Source organism: Vitis riparia, chromosome 15 (genome assembly GCF_004353265.1).
Source record: "Vitis riparia cultivar Riparia Gloire de Montpellier isolate 1030 chromosome 15, EGFV_Vit.rip_1.0, whole genome shotgun sequence".
NCBI lineage: Eukaryota > Viridiplantae > Streptophyta > Magnoliopsida > Vitales > Vitaceae > Vitis > Vitis riparia.
Window position 1 is genome coordinate 8,360,679 of NC_048445.1, and position 18,295 is coordinate 8,378,973.

At 32.9% G+C, this 18,295-nt stretch overlaps 2 protein-coding genes across 6 annotated transcripts; one reads left to right on the forward strand and one right to left on the reverse strand.

Moving 5' to 3' along the window:
• Positions 1–535: 535 nt before the first annotated feature.
• Positions 536–2,321, forward strand: LOC117931700 (homeobox-leucine zipper protein HAT3). The gene is made up of 4 exons (XM_034852715.1): positions 536–805; positions 912–1,195; positions 1,568–1,647; positions 1,767–2,321. Exons 1-4 carry the CDS (start codon positions 679–681, stop codon positions 2,131–2,133), a joined length of 858 nt encoding a protein of 285 aa, XP_034708606.1. The 5' UTR covers positions 536–678; the 3' UTR covers positions 2,134–2,321.
• A 545-nt stretch (positions 2,322–2,866) lies between these two features.
• LOC117931652 (actin-related protein 2/3 complex subunit 5A) lies at positions 2,867–15,002 on the reverse strand. Of its 5 annotated transcripts, XR_004654077.1 has the most exons (7): positions 14,826–15,002; positions 14,682–14,754; positions 14,258–14,358; positions 4,429–4,611; positions 4,144–4,249; positions 3,869–3,950; positions 2,867–3,137 (listed from the first exon to the last, which is right to left on the reverse strand). XR_004654077.1 is itself a non-coding variant. In XM_034852649.1 (5 exons), the coding sequence occupies exons 1-4, from the start codon at positions 14,921–14,923 to the stop codon at positions 4,476–4,478; spliced, it is 408 nt and encodes a 135-aa protein (XP_034708540.1). In that variant the 5' UTR covers positions 14,924–15,002; the 3' UTR covers positions 2,867–3,137; positions 4,429–4,475. The 5 variants fall into 5 exon arrangements, 3 of the variants coding, with proteins under 3 accessions (XP_034708540.1, XP_034708541.1, XP_034708539.1); XR_004654076.1 differs by lacking the exon at positions 4,144–4,249; XM_034852649.1 differs by lacking the exons at positions 3,869–3,950; positions 4,144–4,249.
• Positions 15,003–18,295: the final 3,293 nt, after the last annotated feature.

Genomic DNA, 18,295 nt, shown 5'->3' on the forward strand with positions numbered 1-18,295 from the left:
GCTCCACGCGCCCACTACTTTCTCCCTATTAAAATATTTTACTAAAATTTTAAAAATTATTTAAATAAACTAGATATTTACTTAAAGGATAAAATAATTAAATTTTGGTTAAAAATATATAAATTTTAAATATGATTATATTTATTTTGTTTTTAATTTCATGCAAGGGAAAAAGATGTGAAGAGCGCGTGGGAGTGGAGTTGATGTCTCTCAGGAGAACAACATTGAGTCAACGGTCAACGGGAGTGAAAGCCGCATTTAAAGAGAAGTTGAAAAAACTAGGATATGGGGTTCAAGTTGAACCAAGGTTAAAACAAGTACGCGGTTACACTTGAGAACTTAGGAAGGGCGAGGGTCCCCACTTAACCATGGTTAAGTGAAGCCCAAACCGGGGTTAAGTCGTCTTCCAACCAGAACGAAAGTCATCCCATCATCATCATTGAGCCAATAGGGACTCTGACACAAGTCATCATTGAATATATACCCTCCTTCCAATTCCCCCACTCCTCCCCTCCTTCACACTCTCTCTCTATATCTGTACTTCTATATAATCTATATATATATATATATAAATAGATTACTCACAATCTCCTCATTCTACTCCTAAATCACGAGTTTTTCTCTCTCTTTCCCTTTTACTTTCTCTGAAGCCAAACACTGGAAAACCCAAACCCTAAGATGGTCGACAAGGACGACGACTTAGGCTTGAGTCTAGCCCTAAAATGCCCAGAAGCGCGGCCTCAGAGGCCTCTCAATCTCTTCATGCAAAAGAAGGCCCTCTGCAGCGACGCGTTTCATGCATCTGGTACGATTTTGCTCTCTCTTTCTCTGTGCGTGTTTGTGTGTTTTTTTCTTCTGGAAATGAGGTTTTTTGGTGTTCAGGAGTTGAGATCTGAATGTTTGCTTTGCAGAGACGAGAGCGTACCTGAGAGGCATCGACGTGAATCGGGCACCGACGATGGCGGATTGCGAGGATGTCGGGGTGTCGTCGCCAAACAGCACGATATCCAGCATAAGCGGGAAGAGGAATGACAGGGAAACCAACGAAGAAGAGAATGAGAACGAGAATGAGATTGAGAGTTCGGAGGAAGACGCCGGAGGCACCGGGGACACCGTCAGGAAGAAGCTCCGGTTGTCGAAAGAACAGTCGGCGATTCTCGAAGAGACATTCAAAGAACACAACACTCTCAACCCGGTGAGTGGCATTTTCGTTATTTTCACTTGAATCTTGGACTACTGTTTTAAGCCGAAGCGGTGAAAGTCTATCAAAAGCTCTACAAGGGAAATTAATAAAAATTAAAAGTATGTCCAAAAAGGAATTATCAAAATATTTCTAAATAATCGCTAACTTATTTTAAAAAATTAAAATTTATATTAATTTAATACATTCTTTCTAAAACACTTTCAAATCTTTACTTTCCAAGGAAAAATTATATTTTAGAGTGTGTCCTACCAAATCGAAGACATTCCATACACATACGTACTTGTATTTGGCAGAGTGGCATTTTGGTTAATTTGGGTAGATTTGAGGGCTAATGAGAGTGATGTTATATGCGTGCGTTTGCAGAAGCAAAAGTTGGCGCTAGCGAAGCAATTGAATCTGAGGCCGAGGCAGGTGGAAGTTTGGTTTCAAAACAGAAGGGCAAGGTATAACCGATATTTTCCGACTGTCCCATGGGTGTTTTCGGGGTAGAATTGGTTTTTTTTTTTTTTTTTAATTTATAAATATGGAAATAGGATTGAATTGGGATTTTGTACCGATGCAGAACTAAGTTGAAGCAGACGGAGGTGGACTGCGAGTATCTGAAGAGGTGCTGTGAGAATCTAACCGAGGAGAACAGACGGCTGCAGAAGGAGGTGCAGGAGCTGAGAACACTGAAGCTTTCACCACAGCTCTACATGCACATGAACCCTCCCACCACTCTCACCATGTGCCCATCGTGTGAGCGCGTGGCCGTCGCGTCCGCCTCATCCTCAGCACCCTCTCCATCACCCGCCTCCAACCCACTTGCTGCAGCCCCTCATTTCCCATTGGGCCCGCATCAACATCGGCCCATGCCCATAGCCGGGCCATGGGCCGGAGCAGCATCAATGCGCCACAGACCGTTCGATGCCCATGGCACCAGGTCGTGAATTGTTGGAGCGCAGCAAGGTCATTTTGGTCATTAGGGAGAAATGGATTTTGTGGAGAGGGGGAGGGGCATTAGGATATAGGGTGGGGTGGGGCCGCCCCTGTCTTTGGGAGGTTGTAAGAGAAAGTTGTCTTTATAAATGATTACAAAAGGAATCTGAATCTCTTTCTGATTTTACTTGATACTATACTACCATTGTTGTTGCCATGATTAATTTTGTGGACGAAGCAAAAAAGATAAAAAGGTGGGGAAATTTGGTGACTCAATAATTATTTTGAAGGCCTTACAACACTTTCTTTTGGCAAGTGAAGAAAAAGGAGAGTTAACATGTTCTAACTTTTTCCTCTTTTTAAGTTTAGTTTTATTTTATTTTTTATCATATTCAATCAAATATAGAAATGTGATTTTGAATAAATATATATTCATATAGGAAAGGAACATGTAAATTTTTTAAGTAAATAAATCTTGGGTATATAGTTTTAGAGTACGTTTAGGAGTAATTCTAGAAAGCGTTCTTAATATTTTTAATACTTAAAATTTTTTATCATTTAAGTGTTAACAATGTTAAAAACGCTTCCTAGAATCATTGTCAAACGAAAAGAAAAATCTTTAAGAATAAAGGTTTCTACATCATTCATTTATTCATTGTCTGTGGTTCCTAAGGTGGGAAAGATGAGGATGTGTTTAAAGGGTCCATGAAATTTGTTGATACCTGGTACCACTACAATTATACATCATAGACCAATGCATGATTGCTAGAATATTTGAGTCTTAGGTGGAAGTCTGCCGACATAGAAAATGAAGCATCCTACCCCTTTGATGTCACTTCAATGCAATAACATAAAGATAGATACATTATCCACATTCATAACCACACAACAGATGATTTGCCCAAGACATGGAGGTGAGATAATTTCTCTACATTTCCATCTCACAATTTCTTTATTTATAACGTCCAGCCATTTGAAGCTTTCATGGCGACTCAAACCTCCAGTGTTGATCGTACTGCCACAACAAACATTGGGTAAATCCAAGCCATTCAACAGGTAGTAGGAATTTGAATCCGAGACCATGCACCACTACACAAAATTATGAACCAAATGGCACCTAATATCTTTTTAACAAAACAAATGTAAGCTTAGTTTAGGATGCAGAAAGGAACCACTCACTTGATATCCAAGTTAAACCAATAAAACCCTAATAAGAAGCATATATATATATATGTGTATATTCCTCCAGAAAGAACAAGGCACAAGTATGAAAGCTGAATAATCACTAGCAGAAACTAGAACTTTCCATAATTCTCCCAGTTTTTGTGCATTAAATGTAAGATAAACAAACATTATAATTTATTAGTGTAGAAAAAATCCTGTCTAAACTAACACTAATCTGAAACAAATACATTCAGGTCAGAGAATGATGTAAAATATAAGGAAAAAAGGGTTACCATGATAAAACAGAAATTAATTGGCCCCTCTCCAGTTGTCCAGAAAGAAAAATGAAAACACACACAAAATAAAACAAAACAAAAGGAAGTCATACAAAACTGTCAATATAATGATATCACCCTGTAGCAATTCCATTCATGGTCCCCCCTCCCAGTGTCACATAAACTTTTTGATATCCGAGTCGAAATCAAGATAAAGGCAGTCAGATGGATAACACCATGCAATTCTTTAGAAAAGAACAAGTTAAACGCTGGTCCAGGCTTCTGTGTGGATGAGAGGGTGACTAACCTAAAAATTAGAACTGCAAGTGGTTGCTCTTGATGGGGACCCCGACGAGTATATCACAGTGCTCAGGAAAAGAATTTTGGTTCTAAAGTAAGATTTTGTTAGAAAAAAGAAAGAAAAAAAAAAGGTAAGAGCCAAATGTAGACGGAAAGTATAAAATGACAAAATAAACAAGATTCAAATTACAGATGAAGAGAGCACAGAAAATCCAAGAAAAACAATCCACCCCCAACACTACCAACATGATTCTAAAGGGAAAAAAAAAATACTTTGTTTACCATGGACTTTAATCAAAAGGTCTCTTCCTTTCTTTCCAAATGCATCAAAATACACCATGGGGATGCCCATCTACTTGTCTTCAATTTCCTATTGCTTTCATTGATTCTTTAAGAAAATATGAAACATGGGAAAGCATATTGTACTGTGAAATCCTTCAAGAAAATTGAGCTTTTAAAACAATAATATGATATCTACTGCAGATTCATTTAAAAGATTAATGTTTTAAGGTGCATTATTTCTTTGACATACATCTGTAATAGAATAACAGAAAATGACAAACATACAATTTCTTATCTAGAGATCTTCTCTTAGGATGCAAGGATAGAAGAAATCAAACTGTATTCACAGTATCTGCAAGGGAACGCAGTATGCAGCCTAAACCAGCTCTCTCTGTCAGCTTTTCATGAATCCTCAGGCATTGGTCGCATGTGGGACGATCTCCAGTAGACAATCCTCTATACAAGTACCTGCAAATTGTAATAACAATCTCAAGTTGTCAATTGCTTGCCCATCCATCTATACACAAAGTAAAGAGAAGAACCTCCATTTTTGAGGAAGAAGAAAAAATGACATAGCTAATATTAAAATTACAAAAAATATATTACAAATTTTGGCAGGCAAAAAAAAACAAAACAGAATATGTTTTTAGTCCTGTAGTAAAAAGAAATAATATTCTTTTATAGGCCACCAAGCCTTTTGTTCTTTATTAATAGTCAAATTATGGGCTTAAGTTGTAATTAATAGATAAACTATAAATTCAGAAATAGGAAAAGACAGAATCAAGTGCATCCATGCACTAACAAAAGGGGGGGTGCAACCTAAGTATGCCCAAAGGCAAAAGGGAAAACAAAAACAAGCATCCTCCTACTAACAAGAACATTAATTGTGAAATATAAAAGCAATTTATGAATATATGATTTCCATTGTAATCTTCAAGATTATGCCTTATTTATTTATTTATGATAGGCAAAGATTCAATATATTAACATTGCCTAACAAAAGGGTGCACAAAGAGCATGCATGAGATATATAAAGACACTAAAGGCAACACAAAATGGAAGATACACAAAAATTTATGTATTTTTATGTACAATTTAACCCACTCCAAAAAATCACACAAATGATTGTTCGATTATTGAAGTTTTGAATTCAACACAATCAAATTTTGCAATATACAATTACACTAGTACATGATGTGCTTCAGATGAAAACAATTCCAATACCATTTGAGGATAAATCACAGGCAAGTAAAGATATCCATGGATGCATTATAACCACTCTTATGATTGGTACTTCTCAGGATGCGATTTGGGTTGAAGTGATAAATACAAATTCGACATTCTGCATATGTTTACTAATGACAATCATTCAGGACTTTTCAAAAAATTCTTGAGAATTCAGGCAAGGATCTTCTATCCCCATTCTTATTTACCTTGGCTACTAAAGGTGAATGCTCCAAATAACATGTCAAGAAGAGCATACAGAGATCTTTTTCAAGGCATCAATGCTGTCATAGGAAGGCCACAACTTGACAACTTAAAATTGCAAATTACACATGATTTCTGAGGTAACTTTGCAAATTAGCTGAGTCAGATTTCTACGGTATTCTTCAAGAATCTTAGAGTCAGTGGCTATATACTTGGGAATCAACCTCTCAAAGCTCAAAAGGTGCAAGCACAAAGGCATATTAGGAGGGTTAAACAACCACATCCATTCTAGGTGTGAAAAAGTAGAATGTGAAACAAATATAACTAATCCCTATGAAACCAATTATCTAGTCAATGTTATACCTTAACTAAGAATCCTTTTCCATGGAACAACAAGAAAAGTAAATTAAAATATACGTAACACTTGATCTTAACTAGAAGGCTGATCAAGGTATGACAAGGAAAGTGTATGTCAGACTGATGAAGCAAGCTGCTAGACAAAGGTTGATTAATCAAACTTCCCATATGTTCCATCTCATATGAAGGTTGGCCAATGAAACTCCCCTCATTTTAGTAATCATTATCATTGCTTGGGTATGGATGCCCACCTAGATGATAATAAAGCCAAGGAGGGGATAGCTATGATAACTACCACTAACCAAATGTGGGATGGTAATGTACATCCACTTGCATTGATAGACAAATAGGTAAGAAGAAGGGAAATACTTCATAAGCAGTTAGTAATTCAATCAATCAGGCACAACAGTTCACCATTCAAGAAATCGTTAGCTAGTACTCCATATATGATTGGGTTAATCCCATGCCAACCAAGGTGGGGTGGCAATTCAGCTTCATTGGATCCAAATGTGTCCATGAGGTCCCCAGGTTCAACAACAAATATATTAACTGGATCATCAAGGGTATAGTTTGTGATAGGAAGGGAAGGATCATCACAACAATGCTGGTTAAGGCCAATTAGAAATAGTGTTATGCCATAAGAACCCAAATTAGTTCCACCTGAGATAATTGAGAAAAAAAGAATTTCACTTTCAAGTAAGGAAACGAGGTGGTGCTCTACAGTGGTAGGTGCATGGTGGCCTAGAAAATGGAAATTAGGGGCCTGAAATGCATGTCATCAATTACAGTGTCTTGTCTAGACTACCAAAAAAAAAAAAAACACTTAAATTAGTATAGCTTGTCTTGGCAGCTAACAATGATGAATAGCTCGTATCACTCAAGGCTAAGAGGATTTGTAGAAAAAACTCAAAGGCATTATTGGGCAACATTTCTTAGTGTTTGGATAGTAATTATATGACATTAAGTTGTAACAGTATAACAGAAATGAGAGGCAATTAAGATGATGGGGGAAAGTCTTTTAAAGTCTATTCAAGAAAAAAAAAGGAAAGGTATAAATAAACTTTAAGTAGGATTAATATAATTTTGGAATTAAATTAGAATTAGTTGGAATAGGATTAACTAATCAGGTTATAAGACAATTAGAATTAGAGCCATAATAGGGTATTAGAATCCTAGTAGACTATGGATTTCATAGAGAAACCTATAAATAAAGTTAATCAAGGTAAATCAAAGGAATGAATTGATTGATGTTAATGATATTATGTTTTTTTCTTTTTCATTTTTTATTGCAAGTATTGCAATCCTCAATGGTGAGATTCCATTGATTTTCTTCTAGGTGAGACTTCTAGAAGGCTTTAATGAGACTTTAAGGTTTCCATCTTTTCTTCATCATATCTTCTCTCTCTATTTTATTTTTCTCTACCATAACTTTATTCCTTGTTCCTCTCCTTACACCCTAAAAATAAAAACCCTAGTCCACCTATTTGAGTGTAGACAACCATCCTAAGGTTGTCTTACATCAGTTTTGGTATCAGAGCAAAAGTTCTTGGATTGAAGGCATATGTGATTGAGGAACGGAGTAACTTATGCAGGCATGAGTTCTAAAAATACTTCTCACAATCAAGATGCCACTACAAATGCTTGGAGGAAATTTCAATCACAACAATCTCATCACGATTCTATAATACAACTAAATAGCAAACTTGATGAGATCACAAAGTTATTAGAATGAAGATGAGACTATAAGCATCAATTTAGACAAGTAGAGAAGGCAATTTTATGATGGGGAATCATAGAAGGAGCAAACTCTTTGAACAAGATGACGATGTGACAAAAAAGGTACACATTGAAGTTGCTGAATTTTATGGAAAATTAAATCCAACATCTTTTCTTGATTGGATCATGTTGTGGAAGATTACTTTGATTGGTATGCAATGCCCGAAAATAAAAAAGTTTGTTTTGTGAAGGCAAAGTTGAAAGGAGCAGCACGTTTGTGGTGACATAATATTGAGAATCAACTTCCTAGAATTGGTCAACCACCTATAGACATATAAGATGAGATGAAGTTGAAGATGAAAAAACACTTTCTCCCAATTGAATATGAACAACTCATGTACACAAAATTGTTTTCCCATAAACAAGGCACTAAGTCCATCGAAGAATATACAAAATAATTCCATGAATTGAGCATTCAAAATCAAGTGCGGGAAAGTAATGCTCAACTTGCAGCCCGTTATAAAGCTAGACTTCAACTTGAGATGATAGCTACACACTCTTATACCGTAAATGATATTTATCAACTAGCCCTCCAAATAGAAGAAGGCCTCAAGTTTCAGGTTTCCAAAAGTTCACAAATTAGGAGCACTTTCTCCAATCGGACATCAAGTAAACCTTTAAGCACATCAAGCTTCAAAACTTCTAATCATGTGAATGGTGGGGGCAACAATCAACAAACTTCAAATGTAGCTAATAAAGATGGTAAAAATGTTTGTTATGCTTAATATCTTTAGTTTGATTTGTATCTATCTTAATTCTACCCTTTATTCGATTAATTTTTTCTTCGCCAAATTGCCCGAAGCCTATGCCTTTTTGAATCCAATTGTAGATGTTATGTCGGTCATACTTGTGCTCTTTTTTCTTTTAGCCTTTGTTTGGCAAGCCGCTGTAAGCTTTTTATGAAATATGTAAGGGTAAAACTTCAATAAGTATTGGTGATAGAAAAGTAGACGTGACTCCTTTATGCTTTTAAGTGTGGTGGGCATGGTCATTATGTTGTTGTATGCCTAAGAAAAGGTTTACACATTTGTGTTGAAAAATCTGAATCTAAATTGGAAAGTTATCCAAAGGAAGAAGAGACCTACAATGAAGATGAACTTAGCGAAGAATGTAATTACTATGATAGTATGACGCAAAGTTATAGTCTTGTGGTGCAACCTTTATTAACTATCCCAAAGGTAAAAGGAGAAGAAGATTGGCAATGTACTAGCATTTTCCAGACACGTATTTCTTGCCAAGGGAAGTTATGCACCATGATTATTAATGGAGGTAGCAATATGAACATAGCTTTGCAAGAGCTTGTTGAGAAGCTAAACCTTAAAATAGAGAAACATCCAAATCCATTTTGAGTAGCATGGGTTAATGACACCTCTATTTCAGTAAGTTCCTATTGTTTGGTCACTTTCCTTTTTGGTAGGGACTTTCAAGAACTTATATGGTGTGAGGTCTTACCAATAAAAGTAAATCATATTTTACTTGGAAGATCTTAGCTTTTTGATAGAAGAGTTCAATATGACGGCTACGAAAATGCATATACTCTCATACATAAGGGGTGTAAGAAGATCATTTGTCTAATGAAAGAAATCTAGTCAATGAAGAAGCCAGGGGAGACAACCAAAAAAAGGTGCTTACTATGTGTCAATTTGAAAAGGTACAAAAAAAAAAAAATCAAAATCAGCAATGAGAACCATTAGGAGGCAATAGAAGCACATCAAAGATATATCCAATTTCAAGAAGGTGATTTAGTAATGGTTCGTCTATGTCCAAAAAGATTACATTCGAGCACATATCACAAGCTTCAAACTAAGAAAATGGGTTTATTTTGGGTGCTAAAGTGATTGGGTGAGAATGCGCATTTGTCAGAGCTTTCTTCATAATCGCATTTTAGTCGAATATTTAATGTGTAAGATTTGTTTGTCTACCATGGTCATCAAAGCGAGGTAAGTGAAGAATTGGATCTTTAGTTGCCACCTAATCTTAGCCCACGTCTTGAGATCGAGTATGCTCTTGAAGATCAAACTATGTCTACTCGACAAGGTGGATACCAAATTTTTTTGGTGAAATGGCGAGGCAAACCACACTCTAAAAATACATGGATTATATAACCACAGATTTTCAAAAGCTTAACCCCGATCACTATGAATTGTATCAAGCTTTTAACTCGTCGGAGTTGAGTTCCTTCAAGCCAGGGGAGATTGATAGGGGAAAACCTTTTAAAGTCTATTCAAGAAAGAAAAGTAAAGACATAAATAAATTTTAAGTAAGATTAATATTAGTTGGAATTAAAGTAGGATTAGTATTTGTTGTAGTTAAATTATAGCCAATTAGGTTATAAGACAATTAGAATTAGAGTCATAATAGGTTATTAGAATCCTAATAGACTTTGGATTTCTTAGAGAAGTCTATGAATAAGGCTAATTGATGTAAATCAAATGAATGAATTGATTGATGTTAATAATATTATGTTTTTTTTCTTTTTTTATTGCAAGTATTGCAATCCTCAATAGTGAGACTCCATTGATTTTCTTCTAGGTGAGACTCCTAGAAGACCTTAATGAGACTTGAAGATTTCCATCTTTTCTTCATCATATCTTCTTTCTCTTTATTTTTTATTTTATTTTATTTTATTTTTCTCTACTATAAAATTTATTCATTGTTCCTTTCCTTATACCCTAAAAATAAAAACCCTAGCCCAAGAGGTATACAAGGCATGAAAAGGCAAAAGAAAGGTAATAAAATTAAATAGTCACACATGCCCTTGGATATCCTCTTTTAGAAAACAAACTCCATGATGTAGGACAACCCTAGGATGGTTGCTTACACTCAAGGGTAGGTGGACTAGGGTTTATTTTTTAGGGTGTAAGGAGAGGAACAAAGAATAAATTTTATAGTAGATAAATTTATAAGATAAGAAATAGAGAGAAAGAAGAAACAATGAAGAAAAGATGGAAAACCTTAGAGTCTCACTAAGGTCTTCTAGGAGTCTCACCTAGAAGAAAATCAATGAAATATCACCTTTGAGGGTTGCAACCTTGCAATGAAAGAAAATATAATATTATTCATATCAATCCATCCTTTTGATTTACATTGATTAACCTATTTATAAGCTTCTCTAAAAAATCCAAAGTCTACTAGGACTCTAATAACCTATTATAATTCTAATTTTAATTATAACATTCAAAGTCTACTAGGACTCTAATAACCTATCATGACTCAAATTCTAATTATATTATAACTCAACTAGCTACTCCTAATTAGACTCCAACAAATATTAATCATAATTTAATTCTAAGTAATATTAATCCTACTTTAATTACAACTAATACAAATTCCCTTTCTTGATATATATCTTGAAGATTCATCCTCATCAATTCCCCTTGACTTGAAAAAAACTCAATCTTGAGTTTTAGTGATTTCCCACGATCAATTGAAATTCTAATCAATGCCTTCCACCCCTTCTTTCTTCGTCGTCTCTTTCCCATGGTAAGACAGGATCTCAGGATCTCAAGATCTCTTGAACTTGTTCAATTTCATGTCAGACAAATACTAGACTTCAAAAAACTTTTTGATGTTGTACAACAAGTTGATAATTCTTGAAATAATTATATGTCTTCAACAAGCTTGTGGAAAGTTGTTTCCACACTCTTCTTGTAAATTGTTTTGTAGAAGAATAAGATTCTTGAATTCCCTATATTCAAAAGAAATTTCAGCAGATTCTTCATGTTTGCCACCACTCGTGATAATGTTTAGCCTTGGGAAGTCAAACATCGATTCTTCTTCAACTTCTTCAACTTCTTTGAGCTTTTCTATTGGTTGATCTAGGATTAGTTTCATCACCTCTTGCTTTCTAGATTCATGATTGATGATTTCTTTCTCCTTTTTAGTAACTTCGACTTGCTTTTTAGTAAGAATATTTGATGGCTCTTCTAGTTTCAAGGGTGCTAATTTTTCCTCTAGTTGCTTATGTGGTGGAATTTCCTTCATTGGACAAAGGATCTTCTTACGCCCATTGCGCACAAGTGTGTAAGTGTTCTCATATCCATCATGTTGGACCCTTTCATAAAAACCATGGTCTTCCAAGCATAATATGGGCAACTTTCATCTGCAAAATATCACACCATGCTGATAACTCAAAATTATTACTGAAATTAAACATCACTAGACAACGAGAACTCACCAAAATAGATGTGTCATTTACCCATGCTATTTGATAGGGATTTGGATGATCTTCTGTCTTTAGATTAAGCTTCTCAACAAGCTCCTCTGAAGCTAGATTGGAACAACTACCTCCATCAATAATCAAAGTACATAGTCTCCCTTGACAAGCAACACAAGTTTGGAAGATGCTAGTACGTCACCAATCCTCCTCTTCATTTAGCCTTGGTATGTTCACCAATGGCTGCATAAAAAAGTTGTAGCCTTCAACCATGTTTGCATACGTTGCTCCACTCCTCAATTACATATGCCTTCATGCCAAGAATTTTCGCTATAATACCAAAATTGATGTAGGACAACCCTAAGATGGTTGCCTACACTCAGGGGTGGGTGGACTAGGATTTATTTTTTAGGGTGTAAGGAGAGGAACAAAGAATAAATTTTATGGCAGATAAAATTATAAGATAAGAAATAGAGAAAAAGAAAAAACAATGAAGAAAAGATGGAAAACCTTAGAGTCTCACTAAGACCTTCTAGGAGTCTCACCTAGAAGAAAATCAATGGAATCTCACCATTGAGGGTTGCAACCTTACAATGAAAGAAAATATAATATTATTCATATCAATTCATCCCTTTGATTTACATTGATTAGCCTATTTATAGGTTTCTCTAAAAAATTCAAAGTCTACTAGGACTCTAATAACCTATTATAATTCTAATTATAATTATAACATACAAAGTCTACTAGGACTCTAATAACCTATCATGGCTCAAATTCTAATTATATTATAACTCAACTAGCTAATTCTAATTAGACTCCAACAAATATTAATCCTAATTTAATTTTAATTAATATTAATCCTACTTTAATTACAACTAATATTAATTCCCTTTCTTGATATATATCTTGAAGATTCATCCTCATCACTCCACATAGTCAACCTTTAGGAAAAATCAACACTCAACAGATTGGAGAATTCCTTTAACACAACGATAATCCCAAAGAATGTCTTCATCCAAATTTCTAATCAATCTAGAATATTGGGAGGCATTCAAATTTGTGAAAGATTACATCATCATTAGAAACAAACCAAAGTCATAAAATAATATTGAAAATTATGATTAAACTTATTTTGACTAGACCAAAACATTATTTACTACAACTCAAGATTTGGAAGAGATCTAGGGAAGTAAAATTAGCTAGCTCCAGGACAACTCCAGCAAAAGATGACTAAGGAGAGCACCATGGAATGGTCCAAAAATAAAAGCCTTTTTTGAAGAACATCATAGTTAAAGCGTCAAAGGAGAAGCAAATCTGTAATGGGCTGTCAAAACTACTATTTCTGTGGGTTGGTTGATCATGGGGACTCTGAAAGTGCTTGTGAGTATTCTAGCCATACTATGGCAACTGGACGAAGTTCAAAATCCAGCTACATACAAAATTAGATGGACAAGTTGATCAGCTAGACAAAAGAGAGAGACAGCATAAATTTTTTTCCATTTTGACGCTAATCTAAGACAAAAGAAGTTTATCAGCAAGCTTCTAGTAAAGTAAACATCCACCAATTCTCCTGAATCAAATTATATTACCGAAAACAACTTTACTTTAAATTTTGGGATTTTTATCTGTAGACAGCATTCAGAGTTGAGTATCTAAAATGGTGTGGGAAGGTCACATGTTGAATTTTGAAATTCTAATAATTTTTGGAAGCTATATTTGTTAAATCTAGTATAGAAAATGCACAGTACTTTAACTATCTATGTTGTGCTTTAAAATATCAAGAGAAAAAAAAAGGACAAGAAGTTATAAACTTTCCACAAGTGCTGTATTAATCTACTCTACCAAAATTTTCATCCACATGATTTAAGTTGCGTGTTATGAATTATTATTATCAGCATGTCATAATTATCGGGGTCAACAACTTATGTGCATCAAATGTGTCACCTAATTATTTGTAATTCTGGGATACATAAAAATTAGATTGATTAGTTATTTATCACTCTTCACACCCTCTGAAAATTTTTAATTTTAGGGGTGTCACGCATATGCCCTCAGGGAAAAAAAAAATCAAATGGCATTACAATTTATTAATTTAACATTGACCATCATTTCTACTCAAAAGGAAAGTTTAGAAGCAACTTCAAAGTATGTTGGGAAAAAATAATAAAAAGAAAAGAAATATATCTATAATCACTGCAATGAACAGATGAGCACAACATCAATAGATATCATAATTTTTCAAACAGTAGTAAAACTTCAATATATTTGTGGTCAGAAAGGAAAATTTAATAGCAAAATCAATTAATATTCATGCTTGATTGAACAAGATAAGGAAAAAGATAATTCTCCTAAAAATCAGAATTGTAAAGAAGTGACGAATACAAAGGTTTAACTTACTTCATGAGGATATCATAGTACTCAGGATCCAAAGAAGAGAACAATGAATCCACATCTTTTATAGCCATCATAGCTCTATGCACCACTATCCAATTAGCAGACTACAATAACCTTCAATCAATTTCTCTTCATTTCTATAATAAAACAAATCTGAGAAAGAGATTTATAGTTCTGTTTGGCCGCAAAGAAAATACAGGAAGCACAAAGAAACCACAGTTCCGAATCCAAGATTTGTCATTGTTCAGGACGCGAGAAAACTAATCCTCAATACTCCAACCGAGTCTTAATACAACTATTCCCGTTAATTAAGCCAAAACACCACAAAAAAAAAAAAAAAAAACATTTCACATTGTACTTTCTTTTTCTCTTCCCTACTTTTCTCAGCAACCAAACAGAATGCACAAAAAGAAAAAAAGACGGATACCTTGCATCGCTCGTCTCTTGTATTGGGAGGCGAACCTTCGAGAGCAGTTTTGAGAGCTTCGATAGGTTTATGCCTGCAAAAGTAGGGGTGAATCAAATTAGTGTGGGAGAAAACGAAAAAATGAGAGAGATTAGGGTTAATTACTGTTTGAGTAAGCTCTCGATTTTCCTAGATTTGTGTTCGATTCTGGTTATGATGGCTTCTGCATTGTCCGCTTCCACGAATTCCTTCGTTCCTGCCATTTTCTCAGGCAAGTACTACAATTTTCTCGCGCGAGAATGCTGAGAAAATATTATTTAGCAAGTGGAGGTCAAAACTTCTCAAACGAGGTGGTTTTAATTTTAATTCCGCATCATATTTTTTATTTTGAGAAATAGAGGGGCTGCTTGCTGCTGTTTTTTTTAAAAAAAAAAAAAAAAAAAAAAAAAAAATCAGTTTTTGAAAATTATTCCCAATTTTTATAAAATAAAAATCTATTTAAAAATCTTTTTTTTTTAAAAAAATATGTTTTAAAAATAATTTTTATATTTAATTTTTTATTTTTAATTATTCTACATTTTATATAATTATTTTTTAAAATAGTTTTTAAAAAACAAGTGAAAATAATAAAAAACAATTAAAAGATTTTATTTAAAAACATTATTTTTTTTGTTTTTAAAAACAAAAAATAGAAAATAATTTTTAGTTACGAAACGATGTTTTTTGTTCCGAAAAATAGAAAACTATTTTAAAAAACAATTCTCAAATACATCCAACTTCTTTGAAAAAAACATAATAACATAAAAAGTGAAAATTTATTTTATAATCTTAAAAATGTTATAAATATAAAAATTTGTTTTATCGTGAAAACTTATGGATAATAATCAATATTGATGTAAATATTTTTCTCTTATATATATATATATATATATAAACTTGATAATAAAATAATATCCTATTTTTCTAAGGTTTTCATTTTTTTTTTGTTTATTTTTTAAATTAATTTATTTGACAATGCATTATCAACATGATATGCTATTTTATTTAGCATAATCCTAAGGTTAAAAAAGCTTCCCTTTTAATTTCCTCTTGTGCTATTCTTTAAGGAAGAAGAAAAATACTTCCATGGATTATTTCATAATTGAAGTAGGATATAAAAGACTTAGAACTTATTTGACGTTATTTTAAAATATGTTTTTAACATTTTTAATACTTAAAATTTTTTGTTAAAAGAGTTATTTCAAGTGCTAGAAAGGTTAAAACGTTTCCTAAAATTATTATCAAATGGATTGTTTAGAGTTTATTTGATAATGATTTTATGAAACGCTTTTAATTTAAAAAGTGTTTTTGATAAAAAAATATATATATATATATATAGGTATATGATAATATTTAGAAAACACATCTAAAAATATGAAAAATTACTTATAGTGTGTTTTTTATCTTTTGTTTTTTTTTTTTTTTTTTCCGTAGAACTCATAGTTTGAAGCTATTTAAATTTTATATATTTTCATTATCGGAAGTTATAAAGGAATTATATGAAGTTTTTCATTTTTGAATCGAATTATTGAAATTCTTAATATACTACGATTCAAATTCAATTTGCTTTTATCCTCATTATTCTTTTTGCTAGTTATGAAGGTTGAAATCTATAAAATTGTACATTCCATGTTATGGAAAAAATTAAATTACATATTTATTACATGCATGTGTTATATTTTTTAAATGCGTAAATATAATTGATAAATTGATTTGAAGACATTTATCTCGTTAATTGTACAACACATAATAATTAATGTTAACATATAACAAGTAAACTTGATTGTAAACTCTAGAAAAGATAAAATTATGTCACTAATGATGTACAATTTCATGTAAATGACACCTTATATTATATCAGATTCAAAACAATCCGATATGGTGAACTCATTACAAATCATGTAGATATATATTATAAAACTATAAGTTTGTACCTAATGAATATTTTATTTATACCCCTTAAGATAGTATGACATGTTTTAGAAATTATTATTTTAACGAGCCAATTTTTTCCCCATTAGAGGAAGTAAGTTGATTCCAAAAATGAATATTTTAATTATGAGGATCGTTGAAACCCATAAGAGTATTGGTTTCCTTATAGCCCAATTTTAAAGTTGATTCAATATTCCACTATGGAGAATCGACTGAATTCTAATATTCTATGTAAATAATAATGAAATGCTATGTGTTTGGGTCTATGACCTACTATACATTGTGTTTAGTCTTTCTATGAATTGGTGTTTGTAGTTTAACAATATGAAAACTATCAACCTTTCCAAACTATCTTTACTATTCTTAAGTCATAGATCATCTTATTGTGTGTTTAACTAATATGTCCTATCTCTCAAAAAACTTAAGTCAAGTTCTATTTAAGGAACTACTATGACTATAGTAACCATGAACACACCTCTTTAGGATCACCAAATAAGACACTTTGTTTTAATCTTATAAGATATCATGGTGTCTCTATTGAAAATATCTATTGCTATTGATTTTCATCAATAGTGACATAATCCATAGATAAAATATGATTAGCTTACAATCTCATTTGTAAGTCAAAATCACTACTAACTTTAACATAAACTCAATATTCTCTAATGGTTAATAAACAATACAATGGAGAAGCTTGGTGAGGTTATGACTATTTGATAACCTTAAGTTATGACTCATTGTAAGTCTTGTTTAATGTGTAATCATATACATTAGTGCACTCACCATGAGAAATTCATTGGCCAAAACTAACTATCCCTCAAATTAGGAGATAGTGCACTACAACTTCTAATGGATTGCCTAAGTTCATGAATTGACTGTGAACAAGTCATTTACTTGTAAAGAACCTATGACTTGGATTTTTGTGCAACTTATAACGAACCCAAGTCGTGTACAATCCAAGAGATGTAAGGCGAGAATGTTCATAAAGTGTAATACATAGAATAAGGATAAATAAAAGTGAAACTTGAATATCATTAAATAAATAATGAATTTCAAATCTATTACATCATGCCATGCTCTTAAGAACTCTATCCAAACAATTGTAGTATCTAAAGAGCTAGATAGGATACTGGATGCCACTTATGTGGTGCTCCGACATCCTATCCAACATTCTCCTTTCTAATTCTTCACTCGATGAGCAATGTTTGAGAGTTTGTAGGGCATTAAAACCTAATATACATAAATCACCTTTTGAACTTGATTTTAATCTTGAAAACACATCTAAATTGAATTAATTAATCAATAAAATAAATTTTCAATTTTTGCATTAAAGTATAAAAATTAAACCACATAGACTCAAACTACAAAGCTCTCAACTTAAGATAAAGTATTTTATGAATTATACAGAGCATCAAGCTAATTGCATAGTAGTTAAATGCCTAATCTTCAAGCTAAAAAAGAATATAGAATCTATATCATAAAAAATCATTGATTTAATTCTAAGATATCAACTTATTGTCTAATTACCAGTCTTGATGACCTCTAAAAAAAATCATGCAATTAGTCTAAGGAAATATCATAATTATATATAGTTAATTTGACTTCCTTGTAGCCAACTTTCTATTTAAAATGACTTTTTGTGATTTTTGCATTAGGTTAGAACA